Source organism: Ictalurus punctatus, chromosome 16, assembly GCF_001660625.3.
Source record: "Ictalurus punctatus breed USDA103 chromosome 16, Coco_2.0, whole genome shotgun sequence".
In the NCBI taxonomy this organism is placed as follows: Eukaryota; Metazoa; Chordata; class Actinopteri; order Siluriformes; family Ictaluridae; genus Ictalurus; species Ictalurus punctatus.
The window spans coordinates 22,157,688-22,185,488 of record NC_030431.2 but is presented as its reverse complement, the minus strand read 5'-3'; the positions used below and the strand labels follow the sequence as shown (position 1 = coordinate 22,185,488).

Genomic DNA, 27,801 nt, shown 5'->3' with positions numbered 1-27,801 from the left:
GTGAAATATCCCTTTAATTCAAAGGACCCTATTGTATTCTCAATTACTCAATAGATCTGTTAAATATTTTTCCAACTTAAGGGAATCAGCAAAGCCACCACCCACAATAGTTTTCATGGGGCTTCAAACCTCCATGATGAGAAAAGGGTTGGGGATTCGATTCCCCCCTGTGCGGACTTTGCATGTTCTCCTTGTGCTGCGTGGGTGTCCTCTGGGTACTCTGGTTTCCTCCCCCAGACATGCTGATTTGCATGTCCAAAGTGTCCGTAGTGTATGAATGGATGTGTGAATGTGTATGTGATTGTGCCCTGTGATGGATTGGCACCCTGTCCAGCGTGTACCCCGCCTTGTGCCCCATGCTCCCTGGGATAGGCTCCAGGTTCCCCTTGACCTTGAAAAGGATAAGCGGTGTAGAAAATGGATGGATGGATGCAGGGTTGAATTCACACCCTACAGTGTTTATATGAGTCCATTGGACTCATATAAACACTCTGGGTGTTAATTCAACACTAGGGATTTTACTATGCAGTATAAGTATGGATGGTGTCAATATCCTGACAGAAGACATGGTTACAGAGGCACTGGAGGCATCTTATTTGTGATTAATGTTTTAATGCCAGTTTGTACACTAAATTATTTAATATTAGTCTTGAATGCTTTAAGATTAAAATATATCTTTTTAATCATTACCACTATGCAAACACTAAAATTAATTTTAGTGTTTGCATAGTGGTAATGATTAAAAAGATATATTTTTTCAATATTTGAGTGATGTTTGTGTCATTACAGTCATTGAAATCTACCCTATCCAAATCATTACCGTCATTGAAATCTACCCCATGCTACTCTATTAAATATATTTTATTAATTAGAAATGTAATTCCATGTAATGTGTTTCAAGCTGCAGGCTTATTGAGTTTAAATACAAACAATTATACAGATAATTTTATTACATTCATTCCTTATACATCATTCTCAAATAATTTTTTAAATCATTCTGAAATCACTTTTCTGGGGCTTTAAAAGGGTGCTTTAAATGATACTTGTGCTTTTAAAATATATTTGACTTTTTTACTTCGTTACCAACAGCATTAGCTGTTAAATAGCTAAACTGTCAGTAACTGCATCTGACCCTCTTGAAGCTGAAGAAACAGGTAAAATGTCACTGTCTAATACATTGGACACATCTGCAAAAGACCAAAAGAAAGATCAAAATACCAGTGTTATTCACACGTCAGAACAATGCTAACATACTTGGTGTATAATTAAGGTAACACAAAAGCTAAATGTAATCATTGTGCTGAAATAATTCAATGACGAAAGGGAACTCAATCTCCCTAAAATAGAATTAGGTGTAATCATACACATGGACATAAGAAAATGTATATGTTATGTATATGTACAATATTAAAAGAGCAAAACTGAAGAGAGTATTAAATTTGATAGCATTGTTAATTGGATGGAGATGAGGACAGGGAATATTAAACATTAGACATAATTAATCAAATATCAGTTCATTTACATACTTCTCTGTTATAACTTCGGAATGAAAAGAAGTCCACTTGAGGATGATGGTCCTGCAATTATCCTCTGTAATGTAGACACATCAGTCATTGCATTGTAGTAGTATATTTTAAAGTCCACTTAAGAGTGAAAATAATAATAGTTTTTTTTCTTCTTCTTCATCTTAAGAACAGCACTAGGTCAATTATATTTACCCTGGTTTGGTTAGAGCTGAGGTTACTCAGTCCCAGCTTTCCTGCCAATGCTTGTCTGACCTGTGACCACAATACAAGTAAAGTAAAAGCATTCTGTACATGCTTTTAAACAAACAAAAAAACCACCTTTGTTAAACCTTTCTTGCAGGGCAGCGGAATGGAAATCAACTTATCGGACATCAGTATAAAGAAATTAATTATTTTATCATCGCAAGTGAGATTGGTCAGGACATATTTGGGTTTCTGTGTGTAGAGTATTCTGACTCTGTGTTTGGCTGTTGGTGAGCAGGGCAATAGGAAAGGAAAGAGGTGTGAGCCCCCTGCTGGGCAAACAATTCCCAATTCTCCCCAATAACATTGATACAGTGATAAAACGGACAGTACAACTAAAGCTTTTTTGATAGTAAAACACTGTATACAACTGCCACAATAAAATTCTAACATTTAAACCTAGTAGGCTAGGTAAAAAAAAAAAAAAAAATTAAATATGAAAAACTGCAAATTCTTAAACCCCTGAGAGTCTACTTTAACCACTACTGTGGAGTGTAGCATCACAAATAAATTCAATGCGGAACATGGGCACCCCCAAAACAGGCAGAAAAACAGTTATATAGAAAGCAGATATGTATGAATCCATAATATTTATTTATTTAGTTAGTTTTAATTGTGAATTAGGGGAGAGCTGGTGCAATTATATCCATCTACTCTTGGTGGAGATAAGGGTTAAAAAATGTTGTGCGATATAGCAGCCTATCAGCCACACTTCTCCATCTAAATACCCATTATTTTCCCTAACGTTTGTATCTTAGGCTGGCAAACACTGACAATCAATTATAAAACGGTTGCAAACAACGCTGGTAAATGCTAATAATTTCTGATGAACATGATAACAGCTGGCAACTGCTGATAACAGCATATTCGGCAAATGCAGCTAATGCTAGTAAATGCTAGAAGTCTTCTTCGAGCTGTGGAGGTTGCTGGTGATGTCACTGAATGTTGTTTTGGGGGTTTTCCCCCTGCAGATCTCACAATGTTTCTGTCATCAACTGCTGTTGATTTCCTTGGCTGACCCATTAAATGTCTGGTTGTTAGTACATCAGTGGTTTCATTCATTTATAGGGCATTCCAAATTGTTGTATTGCTTGTTCAATATCTCAGATTGATCTTCCCTCTTTCTTCAGCTTCAAAATGGCTTGTTTTCCTCCTATAAAGAGCTATCTGGTTGGTTTATCGTTTTTAAAAAACAAATGCAGGCTTCGCAGGCAAAACCCAGGGCTCAAACCAATAGTAGACAGCCAGGGCTATCATTTGTTTAAACAATCCATCAGCCAAACATACATAAGAAAAAAAACACTTGTCAGTCACATGTTCCAATATTTTTGGAAATATGAAATCTGCAATTTAAATCAGCGTTGAGTAATTTAACATTTTAATTAAAAATTAAAAATTGTGCCAGCTCTTCCCTACTAGTGACAATAGTCTTCTTAGTAAAGAGTTGTGTAATGAAGCACACATACCTTACCATCCAGTAATGTTCCAAACAGCAAAATAAAGAAGCCCTTTAAAGAAACAAATCAGACATTTTTACGATTTACCATAACAAGCATACATATTGGAATTATCAGAATTTATAAAACTATTTTGTTTTTTATTTCTAAAACAAATTTAAATTTGTGTGTGTGTGCAATTAGAATTACATTGAACATTTGATTGACATAACTTTCATACCTGCAGTGAATTAAGGAATGCGAACACCACATGAACCCCAAAGCTCGATGACATCATGGTCCCAATACCGAATCCCCACGTTAGACCAAAGAGAGGTGTTAAAATCGCCACACATCTAGCAATGACGACTAGGGGATTTTTATCATCTGGCTGGGTGGAAGTATTAACTCCTCTCCTCAACATCTTACACAGAACCACAATAAGCACCAGGAGGTTTATAGCTACAATAGTCAGAGCAGGAATCACAAATGCCAGGAGGGCCTTCGTTTTACTCCAGTTTAGCCAACAATTGTAATCTTTTTGAATGTATCCTTGACTTCCAGCTGTAGAGGCCACAGTAATGACAGCTATGATTAACGGGGCTCCATAGCCAACAGTGAAGGCTATGGCCATCATTGCTCCTTTGGACATTCTAGAAAAGACCATGAGGGTGCGGTAGAGGAGCAAGAGTGCTGACAGCAACATCCAGAAGAAAAGGGCAAGATAAAAGAAGTGCATGAAGAATGTTGCTGTACTGCAGGGACCCTCTCCTTTCTTTACAACTGGTGCTCCAATGATGAAGCATATGTTTGCAATCAGAAGGGAGACAGCAATGTTGACTACGGAGACATGGCGCATGTAGGATGTGTCATTTCTTGTCACTGATTTCCATAAAAAGATTTCAATGATGAGACACAAAACCAAGCTGCCCAATGAAATGCCAACGCCAGTGTAAGTTATGTAATCTAAGATTATGGCCAAGTCTTTATCCAAGGCAAATGGTGACATCAGGATTGAAAAAGAGGTTGTGTGATTGCACTCACATGTAAATTTTTCTGTTTCATTCTCTAATGGTTTAAGTTGACATCCAGTTGAGTCCCATCCCCCAATGCCATTCAGTAGACTGAAGTTCCAAAAAACACACTGAGGGTTTCCCAGTGTCTTATTTTTTACATCAAAAGAAAAGGAAATGTTATTAATTGTTGACTTTGTCTCAATTACAGCTATATCTCCATTGATCCTGATGCCAGATTCACTGCTGTCATTGTAGGTCAGATTTCGAACAGGTAAGGCATTTTCAAGGGCAGAAGAGATTATCACTGTGATGAAAGTCGGTTCCCTAAGTGTGGGTACAATTATTTGGGTAGTTAAATTTATACCGAATGTTTCAGAAAAGGGGGTAGTAAAGTTAATTTTACTGAGAGAGGTGTAGTTTGTTGTTATGTTGAAGTTTTCATCCCTGAGTCGGCGTGCAAGGCTCTCAATAGACTTCAGAAGTTCAGAACTGGCATTCATAGTTGTACTATTTTTGTTTAAATGCACCCATGTGTCCCGTGCACCTACTGATCCAATTACATCAGTTGTTTTCAGAAAATCCTTTAAAGTGAAAGTGAATTATACATTAAATACATCATATCTGAGGTATCTAGTTAATCAATAAATCACTAAAAAATGACAAAGCAGAAACAACTGTTTTGAGTTCTTTCAATAAAAAACATTGACTAAAATTATCGATGTTAAAGTTATTCCCACCTGCGTATTTACAATGCACTCCAAATACTATAGTTGTGATCAAAATTAGCCAACCCCCATTGCAAATCAGGTTTACTGTCAAAATTTAAAAACTTTCAGCTGTCTGCAATGAACAAATCAAACAAAACCACTTGAAATAGTTCAACACAATGAATGCTTGAAGTGGTTTCCCCAAATTCAACTTGTAATGATTCCTCCAGTTTCAAAATTATTCAACCCCTTCATGATAAGCAGCTTTAGTACTTAGTAGAGCACCCTTTTGTTTTTATAACCTGCTGCAAACAAGATGCAGAGCTTCTGGCAGCATTCCTGAGGAATCTTAGCCTATTCCTCATGAGCAATGGCCTCCAGTTCAGCAATATTCTTTGGTTTGTGTGCTGCAGCCGCCTTCTTCAAATCCCACCAGAGATTTTCGATGGGGTTCAAGTCAGGTGACTAGGATGGCCCTGTAGAATCTTCCAGGACTTCTTCTGCAACCAAGCCTTGGTGGAATTTAAGGTATGTTTAGGATCATTATCCTGATGGAAGGTCCAACGACGCCGAAGCTTCAGCTTCCTCACAGACGGCATGAGGTTTTCTCCTAGGATTTCCAGATACTTCATCGAATCCTTCTTGCCTTCCACACGCTGCAGGTTTCCAGTGCCAGAGGATGCAAAGCAGCCCCAGAGCATCACCAAGCCACCACCATGCTTGACTGTGGACAGAGTGTTCTTTCTTCATTCTTTTCCTCCAGACATACAACTGATCCATCGTGCTGAAAAGTTCCAGTTTAGTGTCATCGCTCCACAGAACAGAATCCCAAAACTTCGTGGCTTATTTATATGATTTTGAGTTTTCTTGTGCTTTTGGGTCAGTAGTTGTGTATGTCTTGGAGTTCTGGCATGGAAACCTTCTGTGTTTAGTACGCACCTTACTGTGTTTAGTGTTAACTTCAGTGCCTCTTGCCACCAAGTTTTAATGCAGGTCTTTTGCATTTTCAGAATTTGGGGAAACCACTTGAAGCATTCGTTGTGTTGAACTATTTCATTTGCTTTTGTTTGATTTGTTCATTGAAAACAGCTGAAATTCTGTAAATTTTGACAATAAACCTAAATTTGCTGTGGGGGTTGAATCATTTTGATTGCAACTACATATAAATGAAATGCAAAATACATATATAAAAGAATTGACTTACCATCATAACGGGTTGATTGATTAAAATTGTTTGTGAGAGACTGGAAATGATTGTCAGTATTTCTACAATTGTTAATATGGTAGCTGAAGATTGAATTATGTTCTGAGCCTCTTCTGTAGCATTACTTATGAAATTGCTCATAAAGTCTTGGATGCCTGTTACTTGTAAATTCTATTGCAAAAAAAAAAACAACAACAACAAACCACAGACAAATTGTTATGAAGAACCGAAGAGAAACCACATAACTAAAATAATTTTTTTCATTATCCTTCATGGAAGTAATCTTTAAAGAATTGCCTTAGCTTCATCTTTTAAATTTTGAATGATGCGCAGAACACAGTTGTTTTCTATGGGGTCCCAGAGGCCTGATGAATTACACTTAGCCTTTTGAGACCCAACCATGTTTCCATTACAGTCACCAATGTGTTCGTCTCCCAGATTTCCAGCTCCAAATACACTATCAGAGCAGGTAAATGCTAAAGAAAAGAAGCATAGGTTTACCAGGGTTGGGAGGGTTACTTTAAAAATCTATTCCATCACAGTTACAAATTACTTCATAAAAAAATTCATTAGTAACATAATCCAAGAATCACAATATGAAAGTAATGTAATCTGATTACTTTTGAATTACTTTAAGGTCACATATGCAAATAAAATCAAGTGAAAATCAATATGATCTACATACATTTATTTAGAGCTTATTTTCCCTTTCAAAGGGAACTGAGCGTTGTGTGAGCTCCACAACTTTTTCCAGAAGTGCATGATGAACTATCGCACTTCTGGGGAAATCCATACACCAGCCGTATTTATCAATCCGTTACGTCCGATTATTTGGCCATCGTGGGGAATGAGCAGTATGTGCATTTGGCTGTGCTAAAGATGGAGGAGGCACTTGTGAGCTACCTCTCTCCATTGACGGTATTAGGGGGGCCAGCTTTTAGGGGGGCCAGCTTTGCCATAAAAGCCATGTAAGGCCACCGTGGCACTGGTTGGCAAAGCCTATGCAGCAGAGGGCCTCATGTGTTGGTCACTGCATAGAATGGCAGTGTTACAGGCCTACCAAGCAGACCTGCTGAATGAGCTTGACAGCGGGGAGGGAATTGGGCCCAACACAGTTAGCTGCCATGGACTTGTCTCTTTGGGTGACACCTATGCCTCAACCTCTCAGGAATGGGGGATAAGGATAAGGTCTCCATGCTGTACTACCCTGTTGAATCTTCCAGCCTGTTTGGCGGTGCAGGTAACACCATTGCCGACCGGTTTCGTGAGGTTAAACAGCAAATGGTGGCATTCAGCCAGTTACTTCCCTGTCATGTCGAGTTCGCTAGCACTAGTTCGAGGGAGGCACAAAAGGCGAAGGTAATGGCCCGCCTCCACCTGTGGAAAGTCAGGGGGTCCAGGCGGAGTTTGCCTTGTCAATGAAATGTCCAGTACGGAACTTTGAATTGGTTTTGAAGAAAGTGACAGAATTTTTAAATTAATATTTAACTCACTACGTCACGATTCCCCCTTGAAGCAGCGTGCTCTAAGCGCGAATGCGCGAGCACCTGCTTTTCCGTTGTTGACCGTAATGACATCTGGACACGTGTGTTTTGTTTATGTTTCTGTCATGTCTCCTCCCTGTTCTGTCATTGGCTGGGATTTCACGTGGGTCTGAATTACTCTCAGCTGCTAGCGGTTTAGACACTGATTATGTCCTTCTTCCCTGCTCCAGTAGTCCTATATACCACTCTGCATATGCTGCAAACTCAGGCGTCCATCGTGGCGATCTGCTGCTTCTGATAGTAGGTCTTTCGTTCTGTCACGAATCGAGGTCGAGCCAGAAGCAGGTGCAGATAATAATATTTATTTAAACAAACGTACTATGAGACAAAGACACTAAGACAACTTGGTATAACACTGTGGCATGAAACAAAACACACGTGTCCAGATGTCATTACGGTCAACAACGGAAAAGCAGGTGCTCGCGCATTCGCGCTTAGAGCACGCTGCTTAAAGGGGGAATCGTGACACACTAATGTCTTAAAATGGTCTCTTATCTAATAAACTTTGTTATTAAAACAACTATGTATGCTACACATACCAGATATGCACTTTCAGTTTAAATGCAGTCATAGATATGAATTTTTAAAGATACCAATACAGATGACTGTTACACCCCTACTGTAATAACAATACAAATAAATGATTACTCACCCCCTTTTATGACATCTATTTTGATGCTCTTTGAATTGTAACTTTGAGTTGTACTTCCACTGATAGGTGATGTGAGTTGACATGTGACCAGTATAACTTGGTCAGTAGACTGGCAGTCCTGCTTGTTAATTTTATATTCACATAATGTGCAGCCTTTCAGTGGGACTGTGCAACACAAGTAAATAGTTTAAAGCATTAAAAATAGAACTAGCTTCATTATATTTATATATATATATATATATATATATATATATATATATATATATATATATATATATATATATATAATATATATACACACACACACACACACGCCACTGTATATGTAAAACAAAAACACGTGTGACCTGTTGAAGTTGAGTTGCAAGCTACAGGGTCAGTCCATTTCACTTCATAACTCCCCTGAACACAACACTGCAGTGCGATTACTGTGTCCTCGCATTTTACAACTTTGCCACTATTCACTTGGATATTGGGGTATGGCTGAATTGTAATGGTTTGCCAGATAACATAGGGCATTGAGTTTACTGTTGTTGTGCATGCATATTGACCTGAGAAAGCAGAGAAATTGAGAATAATATATAAAGAGATTAATGTGTGTAAAACATTTGAAATGGCATTAAAATAGTTGAATATATATATATAAATGTTATGTATATTTTTGGGGATTTTTGACACATGTAAGAATTTCACTGCATTACAACATGTTACAACATTATAAAACAACATATCATATGGCATTTATTTTACACTAGCACAAGCACACTTTTCAAGCAATTATAAAAATTATAATGTTTAATAATATAAGAATAATAGATAGACAAAAAAGTTATTTAGGCTTATTCTGGCTGTCGCAGTTAATCCACAGTTAATGTGGTTACTCTGCTAGGCGCACCTGCACGAAACTGAAGCTGGTTAAAGTAATGGCAAAAATGACTAAGAAGAAGGAAGTATGTTTTGATAAAAGGTCATCTGTTTGCACAAAGAAAGAGCACTCTATTCACCAGATCAGAAAAAAGCTAAATCTTCCTTCTTCTCAATCAAATTGTCTAAAATTGTGTAAAAAAAAAATAAAGTTCAAAGATCAATGATTTGTAAATGAAAACAGATGAAGTAGAAAATACATAATTGTGAATAAAATCAAGAAAAAACAGGTGAGAAACAGCAGCAAGTATTGCTTCAGATATTAGAGTTACCCGAAACAACTTAGTGCAAAAACTATTTGAAACAGGATCCTGTTTGAAATAGCTTAGGAGTAACATGACAGAAACCATTCATCAGCCTCAAGAATAAGTAAGCAAGGGTGAGGGCTAGAGTGTTTGTGTGGTAAAAGCCAAGAAAATAAATTCAACCAAACTGCATCAAACTGTACAAACATGTAAAGCATGGATGCAGCTGAGGCTATTTTTCTGACAGTGGTGATGGTGAGCTTGTGTTCATTGATCATGAACTCAGAAGTGTACAGAAGCAATTTGGATATAAGCTTGCAAAAATCAGCAAAGAAATTATTCACAGAACTGGATTTTTCAGCAGGATAATGACCCATGCATACCAAATGCTGTTTGAAATAAGACTTCAAATAGATACACTACCAGTCAAAAGTTTAGACACACTCATTCTTTATTTTTATTATTTTATTATTTATATTTTATTTTATTTTTATTTTTATTTTTATTATATATGTATTTTTCCACATTTAGTCATCAAAACTCTGGAATAACACTTTCTCAATTCAAAACTTACTCTGCAACTCTGAATTTGGTCAACTCACTTTGTGAAACAGGCCCTTTGGCTTCTTAGTTTTTGCTTTTGGATTGTCCTTGTTATTGCTGTTCGTACATCTCCTGACCCTTGCCTGTTTGTGGATTACATTTTGAACGTTTTGGATTTGTCTGCCTGCCTCTCAATAAAAGCCTTTTACTGCACTTGCATCCTTCTGCACACCCAAGCTCTAACATCACTAATGAGTATCTAAACACTGAGTATCTGTCCACTTATAAACAGTGTATCTGTACTTTTAGTATTTTTAAACACAGTCTACTTTGGGGGGAAATGTTTTACTTGAAAAGTGTGCTTGTGGTATTATTATTATTATTATTATTATTATTATTATTATTATTATTATTATTATTATTAATAATAATAATAAAAGCACTTGTTTTAAATAAAAGCACTTGACATGTTTTCTAATGCAGGAGAAATTCATGCATCTGTGGCTTATTGGTGGCATACAAGTGTGGCTTAAGTGTCCAGATACATTTTGGGGCCTCTATACTGTATTGTACATTACTGTACTATACTGAAAAAGTATTGCATACTTTTACAAACACAAGCTCTTTAGGGAATTAAAAAAAAACCTTCACATATTTATTGTTATTATTTCATTAAAACCTGTTTTTACTATTGTATATCATCATATTTTCATGTTTTGTAATAATATTCATAAAATTGTAGCAAATAAATTAATGATTGAACACTATTTCATTAATATACTGTATTTTTAAAATTTGCTTTTTACACCTGACCAATGTAAGATGCAGATATAACAGAATTCCTTCTGACTTACCACTGTCACTGGGAGTGACATTATTCACAGTGAGTCCAATTGTATTAATTACATACTTATCCGATGGCTGTAATTTTTTCCCATTCATGGTCCATTTTATGCCATTATTCACTGGAGGATTGCAAGTCAGGATGAGATTTGTTTCAGGATATATATTGACATTGCTCTCATATAGTCCATCTTTCACTGAAATGAAGATCCATGTACATCTCTAAAGTGTTTTTGCAGTTCCAGTTTACACATGTACAGCACAAACAATGGAGAACTTGAACATAGTTAACAAAATAAAACTGGTGTGAAGAATGATAGGTTAATAAACAGGTTAACAGGTTGCGAAAAGGAAAAATAATAATAATAATAATAACAACAATATTCCCCTACCACTTTGACTGAATGCAGTTTCGCTCACATTAAATCCCTCTGAATGGAGATTGATAGCAAGCTGTTGATTTGCTGATACCAAATTAAGGTTATCACTTGTTGTTTTAATAGTAAAGTCTGCCATCACACTTCCAGGCCTGTTAAAAATACAGCACATCATTCAATACATAATATTTTTTAACTGTTGATCAAACCTTTACAACCCCCTAGGTTTTGGATTAACAAAAATACTGATTAAAGTTTGGATCATGGGTCAGTTTGATTGGAAAAGTAAAAATAAATAAATAAATAACAACAACAACAGTGATAATAATAATAATAATAATAATAATAATAACAACAACAACAACAACAACAACAACAACAACAACAACAACAACAACATCACCTGAATCCAGTCACCTTCGCAGAGTTGGCCTGGTAGGTAGATACATTTCTGTAACTACCATCAATCTGAGGGGGAAAATGGCAATTATATCATTATCAGGTCAACTCTGGTATCAAACTCAGTTTCCCAGAATGCACCACAGCCTACAAACATGGCCTCCTCTGGCTACACTTCCCAGAAAGCACAAACTTACATTCACAGTCATTAGACTTCTGATCACACACCTGTTGCCAATCCGACCCAGCACATATATAGGACTTTCACACACACACAATGCGAAGTAAAGCACAGTGTTTAATCACCTGGCCTTACCAAGCTGTTCATTCTATGTATTGATATTCTGGTTTTGCTTTTGCTTGATACCTGGTTTTTGGATTTGCCCTGTTATTGTGGTTTGCTGATAATGCCTGGGTACTGTTTACATGTTTTTGCCTCACGATTTGGATTTGTTTGCGAGCTCTTTTAATAAATGCTAACTACATTTGCATCTGCTTCAGTCTACCTTTCATGACAGTCATATTTAATTTTAAGTGACAATAAAGGTACTATATGCCACAGCAATACTACTACTACTACTACTACTACTACTACTAATAATAATAATAATAATAATATGCCCACATTATTATGCTCAAATTAAATCCATCTGAATGCACATTGATAATTGTTGAATAATAAAGCATATTATATTGTGTTACACTTACTGAACTTTCAATTCTTGTTTTATATTCTTGGTATTTTGCACTATGTTGATCAGTGAGTGCAAAGTCAAATTCTTCATTCATAGCCAGTGAGAAGCTTAATACATATATGCCTGTTGAAAAGGGGAAAAAAGAATAAAAGTACATACATACAAAGTACATACATTATCATGGTACTGTATAAACTGCTAGGGTGATATCTTTGTAAAAAAAAAAAAAAAAGAAAAAGAAAGAAAGAAAGAAAAATAAACCAAGTACATTTACAATGCATTAGGATTGACTTAGGAAAAAAACTAATTAAAATAATACCTGCGGATGTAGTGGATGTGGTTGTGGTGGATGTGGATTTGGTGGTTGTTGATGGTGTTGCAGTAGTTGTTGTTTTGACTGTGGAAGTGGTAGGTGTATCAGTTTTGGTTAAGGTTGCAGCAGTTGTAGAGTTGGCTGTGTTTGTCCTAGGTGTATTTGTGTTGGCTGTTGTGGCAGCAGATGTTATGTAGGCTGGGGATGTGGTTGCTGTATTTGTGTTGGTTGTTGTTGCAGCAGTTGTTGTTGTTGTTGTTGTTTCTGGTGTAGTTGCGTTGGTTGTCATTGCAGCAGTTGTTATGTTGGCTGTGGATATGGTGGTTGTATTTGTGTTGGTTGTCATTGCAGCAGTTGTTGTTGTTGTTTCGAGTGTAGTTGGGTTGGTTGTCATTGCAGCAATTGTTGTATTTGCTGTGGATGTGGTGGTTGTAATTGTGTTGGCTGTTGTGGAAGCAGTTGTTATGTAGGCTGTGGGTGTGGTTGCTGTATTTGTGTTGGCTGTTGTTGCAGCAGTTGTTATGTAGGCTGTGGATGTGGTTGCTGTATTTGTGTTGGTTGTTGTGGCAGCAGTTGTTATGTAGGCTGTGGGTGTGGTTGCTGTATTTGTGTTGGCTGTTGTTGCAGCAGTTGTTATGTAGGCTATGGATGTGGTTGCTGTATTTGTATTGGTTGTTGTTGCAGCAGTTGTTGTTTCGGGTGTAGTTGTGTTGGTTGTCATTGCAGCAGTTGCTGTGTTGGCTGTGGAGGTTGTAATTGTGTTGGCTGTTGTGGCAGCAACGGTGTAGGCTGGGGATGTGGTTGCGGTATTTGTGTTGGTTGTTGTTGCAGCAGTTGTTGTTGTTTTGGGCGTAGTTGTGTTGGTTGTCATTGAGGCAGTTGTTGTGTTGGCTGTGGATGTGGTGGTTGTAATTGTATTGGCTGTTGTGGCAGCAGTTGTTATGTAGGCTGTGGATATGGTTGCTGTATTTGTGTTGACTGTTGTGGCAGCAGTCGTTATGTAGGCTGTGGATGTGGTGGTTGTAATTGTGTTGGCTGTTGTGGCAGCAGTTGTTATGTAGGCTGTGGATATGATTGCTGTATTTGTGTTGGCTGTTGTGGCAGCAGTCGTTACATAGGCTGTGGATGTGGTGGTTGTAATTGTGTTGGCTATTGTGGCAGTAGTTGTTATGTAGGCTGGGGATGTGGTTGCTGTATTTGTGTTGGCTGTTGTTAAAGCAGTTGTTGTTTCAGGTGTAGTTGTGTTGGTTTTCATTGCAGCAGTTGTGTTGGCTGTGGATGTGGTGGGTGGAGTTGTGTTGCTTGTTGTTACAGCAGTTGTTTCGATGACTGTGATTTCAGCAGACTGTGTCAGTGGGGTGGGTAGAGGAGGTACTGTGGTGTTTAAACAAAGCAAGTGGGGAAAATGTTAATGAGTTCAAAACTCAGAACAGCAATTTTAATATCATGTAAAACACAAAGTGATAGAAGAAATAGTTCATTGTTACTAGAAGTTGTTTGATTCTTAAACCACAAATTCATTAGAAACAATATCTGAGGAACCTATGTTTCAGTTCAAAACTATAATTAAAATGAACAGATTGTGGTATATCCTTATATAAGTTAAGGTATATCCTTAACCTTGCTTTAACATGTAAAAATACTATGAATTTAATGTGTCAAACAATCTTTTACAAAAGATCAATCCCCATATACTGTGCACTTTTCACTGATACTGATCCTCACACCTTCTCTGATATTCAGTATCATTCAAACGGCACACTGTGGAACAGAAATCATGACAACTTATTTGGTACAATGTTTAAAGACAATCTCTAAAATGTTTTACCTGTGGGTGTGACAGCTGGACAAGTAGAGTTATCTAAAAATTAAAACCAGAAGTACAATTTTAAAGTGCTAATAAATACAGTTTATTTACCATACTCTTACACAGCGAACAGTGTGATGAGAAAAATATCTTTAAATGTGTTGAATGCAATGCAGAGTTAAATATTTACAGCATATATTCATAGATTCATAGTTGTTAGGCCTTAAATTTAAATTTGGTCATTTTTTGTTGTTGAACAGGGTTTAAAATTTAACCACTAAAAGACACATGGTTCAGAAAATGATAAAAACTGACAAATGTATACTGATGAAGTATTAGAAGTCCATTCATCAGACATGTTTATTTTTCAGATTACATATCATACATACTAGACAGCTCACTGATTGGTTGGCAGAAGTGTCCATCATTTGGAATAACATTGATGCAGCCACATGAGGCATTGTTGTGTTCATCACAAGACCCATATACTGTGCACTTTTCACATGGCCAGAAATACTGATCCTCACACCTGCACTGATATTCAGTACCATTCAATCTACACACTGTGAAATAGAAAATCATGACAATGTTCTTGTTGTTTTTTTGTTTGTTTGTTTGTTTTTGTTAAATATTGTAAAATATTGTCACTACATATCTATTACAATAGATCAAGACAATCTTTAATGCTATAACTCCTATAACAAAGGTCTAAAACAGTAACACGGTTTGAATAAGTTTCGGCAGACAGAGTAAAGTCAGTTACCTGTAGTGATGTGTATTTCAGTGATATTGATGTTAATATTTATTAAGGGTAAACTGGAGGTCTCCAAAAGGTTCCTCAGTAGTTCCAACATTTTCATATCTACTGTGTCAGTCTCAATCTCGAACAGATATTCAGCTGAAGGAAAGGGGAGAAGAAATTCTGCATACAATACCATATTACTGAAGTCTAAATTGCAACATAAAAGGAAACAGGTGAGAATTCGCACATATCCTGGTAGTTAATGGAGTATGTTGGTTTTACCTGTCGGTGTTACATCAGGACATGCAGAGTTAGCTATAAAGTACAAATAACAGCATGATTACAAAGGACTAATAAATACAATTTATTAACATACTCTAACTTAATTGTGTATTGAGTATGATAGCTTCAGACAAGTTGAGTGGTATAAAAAGTTAAATATGTATAACTATTTGTACAAATTCTTATTCTGTTGGCTTAATTTTAACTTTGGTCAGTTTTTATTATATATTTGAACAGGTGTTTAAAAAATTACCGCTAAGACAGTCATTGTTCAAAAAAAGGACTAACAGTGACCGATGTATACTGATGAAGTATTGAAAGGCCATTCATCAGATATCCTTTTTTTATGTTGCATATCATACTTACTAGACAGCTCACTGATTGGTTGGCAGAAGTGTCCATCATATGGAAGAGCGTTGATGCAGGCACACGAGGCATTGGTGAGTCCATCACAAGACCTATATACTGTGCACTTTTCACATGGCCAGAAATACTGATCCTCACACCTGCACTGATATTCAGTACCATTCAAACTGCACACTGTGGAAAAGAAAATCACGACAATGTTTTTTTGGGGGTAAATATTGTAAACTATTGTCACTACATATTGGTTACAGTGGATAAAGACAATCTTTAATGCTATAACTCGTATAACACAGGTCTAAAACAGTAACAGGGTTTGACTGAGTTTCAGCAGACAGAGAAAAGTCAGTTACCTGTAGTGATGTGTATTTCAGTGATATTGATGTTACTATTTATTAAGGGTAAGCTGAGTGTCTCCAAAAGGTTCCTCAGGAGTTTCAAGACTGTTATATCTACTGTGTCAATTTCGATATCAGTCAGATATTCAGCTTAGGGAAAGGGGAAAATAAATTTTACTTAAATATACTATGGTATTCTAGTCATAATAAAGGAACACAGGTGAGAATTTGCACATCTTCTGGTAGTTATTGTAATATGTGGGTTTTACCTGTGGGTGCTATAGCTGGACATGTAGAGTTGTCTATAAAGTAAAACCAGCAGTGTGATTAAACGTTGTAATTAATACAGTTTATTTACCCTATTCTCCTTTATAGAACTGTGTATTGAGAATGATAGCTTCAGACAAGTTGAATGCTATACAAAGTTCTATTTCAACAGCAAACAAACTGATTTTAACAATTGTTATTCTGGTGCCTTAGTTTTACCTTTGGCCAGTTTTTATTTTTCATTTGAACAGGTCTTTTTAAAATTACAGCTAAGACACACATTGTTAAAAAAAATTTTTTATAATAATTAAAACTGACAAATGTACAGTGATGAAGTATTAAAAGTCCATTCATCAGACATGTTTATTTTTCAGATTACATATCATACATACTAGACAGCTCACTGATTGGTTGGCAGAAGTGTCCATCATTTGGAATAGCATTGATGCAGCCACATGAGGCATTGTTGAGTTCATCACAAGACCCATATACTGTGCACTTTTCACATGGCCAGAAATACTGATCCTCACACCTGCACTGATATTCAGTACCATTCAATCTACACACTGTGAAATAGAAAATCATGACAATGTTGTTGTTGTTTTTTTGTTTGTTTGTTTGTTTTTGCTAAATATTGTAAAATATTGTCACTACATATCTATTACAATAGATCAAGACAATCTTTAATGCTATAACTCCTATAACAAAGGTCTAAAACAGTAACACGGTTTGAATGAGTTTCGGTAGACAGAGTAAAGTCAGTTACCTGTAGTGATGTGTATTTCAGTGATATTGATGTTAATATTTATTAAGGGTAAACTGAATGTCTCCAAAAGGTTCCTCAGTAGTTCCAACATTTTCATATCTACTGTGTCAGTCTCAATCTCGAACAGATATTCAGCTGAAGGAAAGGTGAGAAAAAATTCTACATACAATACCATATTACTGAAGTCTAAATTGCAACATAAAAGGAAACAGGTGAGAATTCGCACATATCCTGGTAGTTAATGGAGTATGTTGGTTTTACCTGTCGGTGTTACATCAGGACATGCAGAGTTAGCTATAAAGTACAAATAACAGCATGATTACAAAGGACTAATAAATGCAATTTATTAAGATACTCTAACTTAATTGTGTATTGAGTATGATAGCTTCAGACAAGTTGAGTGGTATAAAAAGTTAAATATGTATAACTCTTTGTACCAATTCTTATTCTGTTGGCTTAATTTTACATTCGGTCAGTTTTTATTATATATTTGAACAGGTGTTTAAAAAATTACGGATAAGACAGGCATTGTTCAAAAAAGGACTAACAGTGACCGATGTATACTGATGAAGTATTGAAAGGCCATTCATCAGATATCCTTTTTTTCATCTTGCATATCATACATACTAGACAGCTCACTGATTGGTTGGCAGAAATGTCCATCATATGGAAGAGCGTTGATGCAGGCACACGAGGCATTGGTGAGTCCATCACAAGACCCATATACTGTGCACTTTTCACATGGCCAGAAATACTGATCCTCACACCTGCACTGATATTCAGTACCATTCAAACTGCACACTGTGGAAAAGAAAATCACGACAATGTTTTTTTGGGGGTAAATATTGTAAACTATTGTCACTACATATTGGTTACAGTGGATAAAGACAATCTTTAATGCTATAACTCGTATAACACAGGTCTAAAACAGTAACAGGGTTTGACTGAGTTTCAGCAGACAGAGAAAAGTCAGTTACCTGTAGTGATGTGTATTTCAGTGATATTGATGTTACTATTTATTAAGGGTAAGCTGAGTGTCTCCAAAAGGTTCCTCAGGAGTTTCAAGACTGTTATATCTACTGTGTCAATTTCGATATCAGTCAGATATTCAGCTGAGGGAAAGGGGAAAATAAATTTTACTTAAATATACTATGGTATTCTAGTCATAATAAAGGAACACAGGTGAGAATTTGCACATCTTCTGGTAGTTATTGTAATATGTGGGTTTTACCTGTGGGTGCTATAGCTGGACATGTAGAGTTGTCTATAAAGTAAAACCAGCAGTGTGATTAAACGTTGTAATTAATACAGTTTATTTACCCTATTCTCCTTTATAGAACTGTGTATTGAGAATGATAGCTTCAGACAAGTTGAATGCTATACAAAGTTCTATTTCAACAGCAAACAAACTGATTTTAACAATTGTTATTCTGGTGCCTTAGTTTTACCTTTGGCCAGTTTTTATTTTTCATTTGAACAGGTCTTTTTAAAATTACAGCTAAGACACACATTGTTAAAAAAATTTTTTTATAATAATTAAAACTGACAAATGTACAGTGATGAAGTATTAAAAGTCCATTCATCAGACATGTTTATTTTTCAGATTACATATCATACATACTAGACAGCTCACTGATTGGTTGGCAGAAGTGTCCATCATTTGGAATAGCATTGATGCAGCCACATGAGGCATTGTTGAGTTCATCACAAGACCCATATACTGTGCACTTTTCACATGGCCAGAAATACTGATCCTCACACCTGCACTGATATTCAGTACCATTCAATCTACACACTGTGAAATAGAAAATCATGACAATGTTGTTGTTGTTTTTTTGTTTGTTTGTTTGTTTTTGCTAAATATTGTAAAATATTGTCACTACATATCTATTACAATAGATCAAGACAATCTTTAATGCTATAACTCCTATAACAAAGGTCTAAAACAGTAACACGGTTTGAATGAGTTTCGGTAGACAGAGTAAAGTCAGTTACCTGTAGTGATGTGTATTTCAGTGATATTGATGTTAATATTTATTAAGGGTAAACTGAATGTCTCCAAAAGGTTCCTCAGTAGTTCCAACATTTTCATATCTACTGTGTCAGTCTCAATCTCGAACAGATATTCAGCTGAAGGAAAGGTGAGAAAAAATTCTACATACAATACCATATTACTGAAGTCTAAATTGCAACATAAAAGGAAACAGGTGAGAATTCGCACATATCCTGGTAGTTAATGGAGTATGTTGGTTTTACCTGTCGGTGTTACATCAGGACATGCAGAGTTAGCTATAAAGTACAAATAACAGCATGATTACAAAGGACTAATAAATGCAATTTATTAAGATACTCTAACTTAATTGTGTATTGAGTATGATAGCTTCAGACAAGTTGAGTGGTATAAAAAGTTAAATATGTATAACTCTTTGTACCAATTCTTATTCTTTTGGCTTAATTTTACATTCGGTCAGTTTTTATTATATATTTGAAGAGGTGTTTAAAAAATTACGGATAAGACAGGCATTGTTCAAAAAAGGACTAACAGTGACCGATGTATACTGATGAAGTATTGAAAGGCCATTCATCAGATATCCTTTTTTTCATGTTGCATATCATACATACTAGACAGCTCACTGATTGGTTGGCAGAAGTGTCCATCATATGGAAGAGCGTTGATGCAGGCACACGAGGCATTGGTGAGTCCATCACAAGACCCATATACTGTGCACTTTTCACATGGCCAGAAATACTGTTCCTCACACCTGCACTGATATTCAGTACCATTCAAACTGCACACTGTGGAAAAGAAAATCACGACAATGTTTTTTTGGGGGTAAATATTGTAAACTATTGTCACTACATATTGGTTACAGTGGATAAAGACAATCTTTAATGCTATAACTCGTATAACACAGGTCTAAAACAGTAACAGGGTTTGACTGAGTTTCAGCAGACAGAGAAAAGTCAGTTACCTGTAGTGATGTGTATTTCAGTGATATTGATGTTACTATTTATTAAGGGTAAGCTGAGTGTCTCCAAAAGGTTCCTCAGGAGTTTCAAGACTGTTATATCTACTGAGTCAATTTCAATATCAGTCAGATATTCAGCTGAGGGAAACGGGAAAATAAATTTTACTTAAATCTACTATGGTATTCTAGTCATAATAAAGGAACACAGGTGAGAATTTGCACATCTTCTGGTAGTTATTGTAGTATGTGGGTTTTACCTGTGGGTGCTATAGCTGGACATGTAGAGTTGTCTATAAAGTAAAACCAGCAGTGTGATTAAACGTTGTAATTAATACAGTTTATTTACCCTATTCTCCTTTATAGAACTGTGTATTGAGAATGATAGCTTCAGACAAGTTGAATGCTATACAAAGTTCTATTTCAACAGCAAACAAACTGATTTTAACAATTGTTATTCTGGTGCCTTAGTTTTACCTTTGGCCAGTTTTTATTTTTCATTTGAACAGGTCTTTTTAAAATTACAGCTAAGACACACATTGTTAAAAAAAAATGATAATAAATAAAACTGACAAATATACAGTGATGAAGTATTAAAAGTCCATTCATCAGACATGCTTATTTTTCAGATTACATATCATACATACTAGACAGCTCACTGATTGGTTGGCAGAAGTGTCCATCATTTGGAATAACATTGATGCAGCCACATGAGGCATTGTTGTGTTCATCACAAGACCCATATACTGTGCACTTTTCACATGGCCAGAAATACTGATCCTCACACCTGCACTGATATTCAGTACCATTCAGTCTACACACTGTGAAATAGAAAATCATGACAATGTTGTTGTTGTTTTTTGTTTGTTTGTTTGTTTGTTTGTTTTTGCTAAATATTATAAAATATTGTCACTACATATCTATTACAATAGATCAAGACAATCTTTAATGCTATAACTCCTATAACAAAGGTCTAAAACAGTAACACGGTTTGAATGAGTTTCGGTAGACAGAGTAAAGTCAGTTACCTGTAGTGATGTGTATTTCAGTGATATTGATGTTAATATTTATTAAGGGTAAACTGAATGTCTCCAAAAGGTTCCTCAGTAGTTCCAACATTTTCATATCTACTGTGTCAGTCTCAATCTCGAACAGATATTCAGCTGAAGGAAAGGTGAGAAAAAATTCTACATACAATACCATATTACTGAAGTCTAAATTGCAACATAAAAGGAAACAGGTGAGAATTCGCACATATCCTGGTAGTTAATGGAGTATGTTGGTTTTACCTGTCGGTGTTACATCAGGACATGCAGAGTTAGCTATAAAGTACAAATAACAGCATGATTACAAAGGACTAATAAATACAATTTATTAACGTACTCTAACTTAATTGTGTATTGAGTATGATAGCTTCAGACAAGTTGAGTGGTATAAAAAGTTAAATATGTACAACTCTTTGTACCAATTCTTATTCTGTTGGCTTAATTTTACATTCGGTCAGTTTTTATTATATATTTGAACAGGTGTTTAAAAAATTACCGATAAGACAGTCATTGTTCAAAAAAGGACTAACAGTGACCGATGTATACTGATGAAGTATTGAAAGGCCATTCATCAGATATCCTTTTTTTCATGTTGCATATCATACATACTAGACAGCTCACTGATTGGTTGGCAGAAGTGTCCATCATATGGAAGAGCGTTGATGCAGGCACACGAGGCATTGGTGAGTCCATCACAAGACCCATATACTGTGCACTTTTCACATGGCCAGAAATACTGATCCTCACACCTGCACTGATATTCAGTACCATTCAAACTGCACACTGTGGAAAAGAAAATCACGACAATGTTTTTTTGGGGGTAAATATTGTAAACTATTGTCACTACATATTGGTTACAGTGGATAAAGACAATCTTTAATGCTATAACTCGTATAACACAGGTCTAAAACAGTAACAGGGTTTGACTGAGTTTCAGCAGACAGAGAAAAGTCAGTTACCTGTAGTGATGTGTATTTCAGTGATATTGATGTTACTATTTATTAAGGGTAAGCTGAGTGTCTCCAAAAGGTTCCTCAGGAGTTTCAAGACTGTTATATCTACTGTGTCAATTTCGATATCAGTCAGATATTCAGCTGAGGGAAAGGGGAAAATAAATTTTATTTAAATATACTATGGTATTCTAGTCATAATCAAGGAACACAGGTGAGAATTTGCACATCTTCTGGTAGTTATTGTAGTATGTGGGTTTTACCTGTGGGTGCTATAGCTGGACATGTAGAGTTGTCTATAAAGTAAAACCAGCAGTGTGATTAAACGTTGTAATTAATACAGTTTATTTACCCTATTCTCCTTTATAGAACTGTGTATTGAGAATGATAGCTTCAGACAAGTTGAATGCAAACAAAGTTCTATTTCAACAGCAAACAAACTGAATGTAACAATTGTTATTCTGGTGCCTTAGTTTTACCTTTGGCCAGTTTTTATTTTTCATTTGAACAGGTCTTTTTAAAATTACAACTAAGACACACATTGTTAAAAAAAATGATAATAAATAAAACTGACAAATGTACAGTGATGAAGTATTAAAAGTCCATTCATCAGACATGTTTATTTTTCAGATTACATATCATACATACTAGACAGCTCACTGATTGGTTGGCAGAAGTGTCCATCATTTGGAATAACATTGATGCAGCCACATGAGGCATTGTTGTGTTCATCACAAGACCCATATACTGTGCACTTTTCACATGGCCAGAAATACTGATCCTCACACCTGCACTGATATTCAGTACCATTCAATCTACACACTGTGAAATAGAAAATCATGACAATGTTGTTGTTGTTTTTTGTTTGTTTGTTTGTTTGTTTTTGCTAAATATTGTAAAATATTGTCACTACATATCTATTACAAAAGATCAAGACAATTTTTAATGCTATAACTCCTATAACAAAGGTCTAAAACAGTAACACGGTTTGAATGAGTTTCGGTAGACAGAGTAAAGTCAGTTACCTGTAGTGATGTGTATTTCAGTGATATTGATGTTAATATTTATTAAGGGTAAACTGAATGTCTCCAAAAGGTTCCTCAGTAGTTCCAACATTTTCATATCTACTGTGTCAGTCTCAATCTCAAACAGATATTCAGCTGAAGGAAAGGTGAGAAGAAATTCTGCATACAATACCATATTACTGAAGTCTAAATTGCAACATAAAAGGAAACAGGTGAGAATTCGCACATATCCTGGTAGTTAATGGAGTATGTTGGTTTTACCTGTCGGTGTTACATCAGGACATGCAGAGTTAGCTATAAAGTACAAATAACAGCATGATTACAAAGGACTAATAAATACAATTTATTAACGTACTCTAACTTAATTGTGTATTGAGTATGATAGCTTCAGACAAGTTGAGTGGTATAAATAGTTAAATATGTATAACTATTTGTACAAATTCTTATTCTGTTGGCTTAATTTTAACTTTGGTCAGTTTTTATTATATATTTGAACAGGTGTTTAAAAAATTACCGATAAGACAGTCATTGTTCAAAAAAGGACTAACAGTGACCGATGTATACTGATGAAGTATTGAAAGGCCATTCATCAGATATCCTTTTTTTATGTTGCATATCATACTTACTCGACAGCTCACTGATTGATTGGCAGAAGTGTCCATCATAGGGAAGAGCGTTGATGCAGACACATGAGGCATTGGTGAGTTCATCACAAGACCCATATACTGTGCACTTTTCACATGGCCAGAAATACTGATCCTCACACCTGCACTGATATTCAGTACCATTCAAACTGCACACTGTGGAAAAGAAAATCATGACAATGTTTTTGTTGGTAAATATTGTAAACTATTGACACTACATATTGGTTACAGTGGATAAAGACAATCTTTGATGCTATAACTCGTATAACACAGGTCTAAAACAGTAACAGGGTTTGACTGAGTTTCAGAAGACAGAGTAAAGTCACTTACCTGTAGTGATGTGTATTTCAGTGATATTGATGTTACTATTTATTAAGGGTAAGCTGTGTGTCTCCAAAAGGTTCCTCAGGAGTTTCAAGACTGTTATATCTACTGAGTCAATTTCAATATCAGTCAGATATTCAGCTGAGGGAAAGGGGAAAATAAATTTTACTTAAATATACTATGGTATTCTAGTCATAATAAAGGAACACAGGTGAGAATTTGCACATCTTCTGGTAGTTATTGTAGTATGTGGGTTTTACCTGTGGGTGCTATAGCTGGACATGTAGAGTTGTCTATAAAGTAAAACCAGCAGTGTGATTAAACATTGTAATTAATACAGTTTATTTACCCTATTCTCCTTTAGAGAACTGTGTATTGAGAATGATAGCTTCAGACAAGTTGAATGCTAACAAAGTTCTATTTCAACAGCAAACCAACTGAATGTAACAATTGTTATTCTGGTGCCTTAGTTTTACCTTTGGCCAGTTTTTATTTTTCATTTGAACAGGTCTTTTTAAAATTACAACTAAGACACACATTGTTAAAAAAAAATGATAATAAATAAAACTGACAAATGTACAGTGATGAAGTATTAAAAGTCCATTCATCAGACATGCTTATTTTTCAGATTACATATCATACATACTAGACAGCTCACTGATTGGTTGGCAGAAGTGTCCATCATTTGGAATAGCATTGATGCAGCCACATGAGGCATTGTTGAGTTCATCACAAGACCCATATACTGTGCACTTTTCACATGGCCAGAAATACTGATCCTCACACCTGCACTGATATTCAGTACCATTCAATCTACACACTGTGAAATAGAAAATCATGACAATGTTGTTGTTGTTTTTTTTGTTTGTTTGTTTGTTTTTGCTAAATATTGTAAAATATTGTCACTACATATCTATTACAATAGATCAAGACAATTTTTAATGCTATAACTCCTATAACAAAGGTCTAAAACAGTAACACGGTTTGAATGAGTTTCAGCAGACAGAGTAAAGTCAGTTACCTGTAGTGATGTGTATTTCAGTGATATTGATGTTAATATTTATTAAGGGTAAACTGAATGTCTCCAAAAGGTTCCTCAGTAGTTCCAACATTTTCATATCTACTGTGTCAGTCTCAATCTCGAACAGATATTCAGCTGAAGGAAAGGTGAGAAAAAATTCTGCATACAATACCATATTACTGAAGTCTAAATTGCAACATAAAAGGAAACAGGTGAGAATTCGCACATATCCTGGTAGTTAATGGAGGATGTTGGTTTTACCTGTCGGTGTTACATCAGGACATGCAGAGTTAGCTATAAAGTACAAATAACAGCATGATTACAAAGGACTAATAAATACAATTTATTAACGTACTCTAACTTAATTGTGTATTGAGTATGATAGCTTCAGACAAGTTGAGTGGTATAAAAAGTTAAATATGTACAACTCTTTGTACCAATTCTTATTCTGTTGGCTTAATTTTACATTCGGTCAGTTTTTATTATATATTTGAACAGGTGTTTAAAAAATTACCGATAAGACAGTCATTGTTCAAAAAAGGACTAACAGTGACCGATGTATACTGATGAAGTACTGAAAGGCCATTCATCAGATATCCTTTTTTTTCATGTTGCATATCATACATACTAGACAGCTCACTGATTGGTTGGCAGAAGTGTCCATCATATGGAAGAGCGTTGATGCAGGCACACGAGGCATTGGTGAGTCCATCACAAGACCCATATACTGTGCACTTTTCACATGGCCAGAAATACTGATCCTCACACCTGCACTGATATTCAGTACCATTCAAACTGCACACTGTGGAAAAGAAAATCACGACAATGTTTTTTTGGGGATAAATATTGTAAACTATTGTCACTACATATTGGTTACAGTGGATAAAGACAATCTTTAATGCTATAACTCGTATAACACAGGTCTAAAACAGTAACACGGTTTGACTGAGTTTCAGCAGACAGAGAAAAGTCAGTTACCTGTAGTGATGTGTATTTCAGTGATATTGATGTTACTATTTATTAAGGGTAAGCTGAGTGTCTCCAAAAGGTTCCTCAGGAGTTTCAAGACTGTTATATCTACTGAGTCAATTTCAATATCAGTCAGATATTCAGCTGAGGGAAAGGGGAAAATAAATTTTACTTAAATATACTATGGTATTCTAGTCATAATCAAGGAACACAGGTGAGAATTTGCACATCTTCTGGTAGTTATTGTAGTATGTGGGTTTTACCTGTGGGTTCTATAGCTGGACATGTAGATTTGTCTATAAAGTAAAACCAGCAGTGTGATTAAACGTTGTAATTAATACAGTTTATTTACCCTATTCTCCTTTATAGAACTGTGTATTGAGAATGATATCTTCAGACAAGTTGAATGCTATACAAAGTTCTATTTCAACAGCAAACAAACTGATTTTAACAATTGTTATTCTGGTGCCTTAGTTTTACCTTTGGCCAGTTTTTATTTTTCATTTGAACAGGTCTTTTTAAAATTACAGCTAAGACACACATTGTTAAAAAAAAATGATAATAAATAAAACTGACAAATGTACAGTGATGAAGTATTAAAAGTCCATTCATCAGACATGCTTATTTTTCAGATTACATATCATACATACTAGACAGCTCACTGATTGGTTGGCAGAAGTGTCCATCATTTGGAATAGCATTGATGCAGCCACATGAGGCATTGTTGAGTTCATCACAAGACCCATATACTGTGCACTTTTCACATGGCCAGAAATACTGATCCTCACACCTGCACTGATATTCAGTACCATTCAATCTACACACTGTGAAATAGAAAATCATGACAATGTTGTTGTTGTTTTTTTGTTTGTTTGTTTGTTTTTGCTAAATATTGTAAAATATTGTCACTACATATCTATTACAATAGATCAAGACAATCTTTAATGCTATAACTCCTATAACAAAGGTCTAAAACAGTAACACGGTTTCAATGAGTTTCGGTAGACAGAGTAAAGTCAGTTACCTGTAGTGATGTGTATTTCAGTGATATTGATGTTAATATTTATTAAGGGTAAACTGAATGTCTCCAAAAGGTTCCTCAGTAGTTCCAACATTTTCATATCTACTGTGTCAGTCTCAATCTCGAACAGATATTCAGCTGAAGGAAAGGTGAGAAAAAATTCTGCATACAATACCATATTACTGAAGTCTAAATTGCAACATAAAAGGAAACAGGTGAGAATTCGCACATATCCTGGTAGTTAATGGAGTATGTTGGTTTTACCTGTCGGTGTTACATCAGGACATGCAGAGTTAGCTATAAAGTACAAATAACAGCATGATTACAAAGGACTAATAAATACAATTTATTAACGTACTCTAACTTAATTGTGTATTGAGTATGATAGCTTCAGACAAGTTGAGTGGTATAAAAAGTTAAATATGTACAACTCTTTGTACCAATTCTTATTCTGTTGGCTTAATTTTACATTCGGTCAGTTTTTATTATATATTTGAACAGGTGTTTAAAAAATTACGGATAAGACAGGCATTGTTCAAAAAAGGACTAACAGTGACCGATGTATACTGATGAAGTATTGAAAGGCCATTCATCAGATATCCT

General features: G+C 35.5%; 2 protein-coding genes and 2 long non-coding RNA genes across 5 annotated transcripts; all 4 read right to left on the bottom strand.

Moving 5' to 3' along the window:
• Positions 1–630: 630 nt before the first annotated feature.
• Positions 631–6,318, bottom strand: LOC128635168 (adhesion G protein-coupled receptor F5). Its single transcript, XM_053686571.1, has 6 exons — positions 6,133–6,318; positions 3,447–4,802; positions 3,236–3,277; positions 1,719–1,778; positions 1,527–1,590; positions 631–1,187 (listed from the first exon to the last, which is right to left on the bottom strand). Exons 1-5 carry the CDS (start codon positions 6,271–6,273, stop codon positions 1,534–1,536), a joined length of 1,656 nt encoding a protein of 551 aa, XP_053542546.1. The 5' UTR covers positions 6,274–6,318; the 3' UTR covers positions 631–1,187; positions 1,527–1,533.
• A 25-nt stretch (positions 6,319–6,343) lies between these two features.
• Positions 6,344–15,035, bottom strand: LOC108276941 (uncharacterized). The gene is made up of 10 exons (XM_017489095.3): positions 14,864–15,035; positions 14,496–14,528; positions 12,674–14,041; positions 12,368–12,477; positions 11,664–11,728; positions 11,276–11,412; positions 10,895–11,080; positions 8,676–8,879; positions 8,329–8,493; positions 6,344–6,608 (listed from the first exon to the last, which is right to left on the bottom strand). Exons 3-10 carry the CDS (start codon positions 13,920–13,922, stop codon positions 6,418–6,420), a joined length of 2,307 nt encoding a protein of 768 aa, XP_017344584.2. The 5' UTR covers positions 13,923–14,041; positions 14,496–14,528; positions 14,864–15,035; the 3' UTR covers positions 6,344–6,417.
• A 1,027-nt stretch (positions 15,036–16,062) lies between these two features.
• On the bottom strand, positions 16,063–19,638 carry LOC128635169 (uncharacterized). 2 transcript variants are annotated; one of them, XR_008398061.1, is made up of 5 exons: positions 19,489–19,638; positions 18,464–19,362; positions 17,494–18,344; positions 16,469–17,367; positions 16,063–16,349 (listed from the first exon to the last, which is right to left on the bottom strand). It is a non-coding gene; the product is annotated as an uncharacterized LOC128635169 (long non-coding RNA). The 2 variants fall into 2 exon arrangements; XR_008398060.1 differs by having other exon boundaries at positions 17,494–19,362.
• A 1,491-nt stretch (positions 19,639–21,129) lies between these two features.
• LOC108262506 (uncharacterized) lies at positions 21,130–22,566 on the bottom strand. The gene is made up of 3 exons (XR_008398062.1): positions 22,458–22,566; positions 21,488–22,338; positions 21,130–21,361 (listed from the first exon to the last, which is right to left on the bottom strand). It is a non-coding gene; the product is annotated as an uncharacterized LOC108262506 (long non-coding RNA).
• Positions 22,567–27,801: the final 5,235 nt, after the last annotated feature.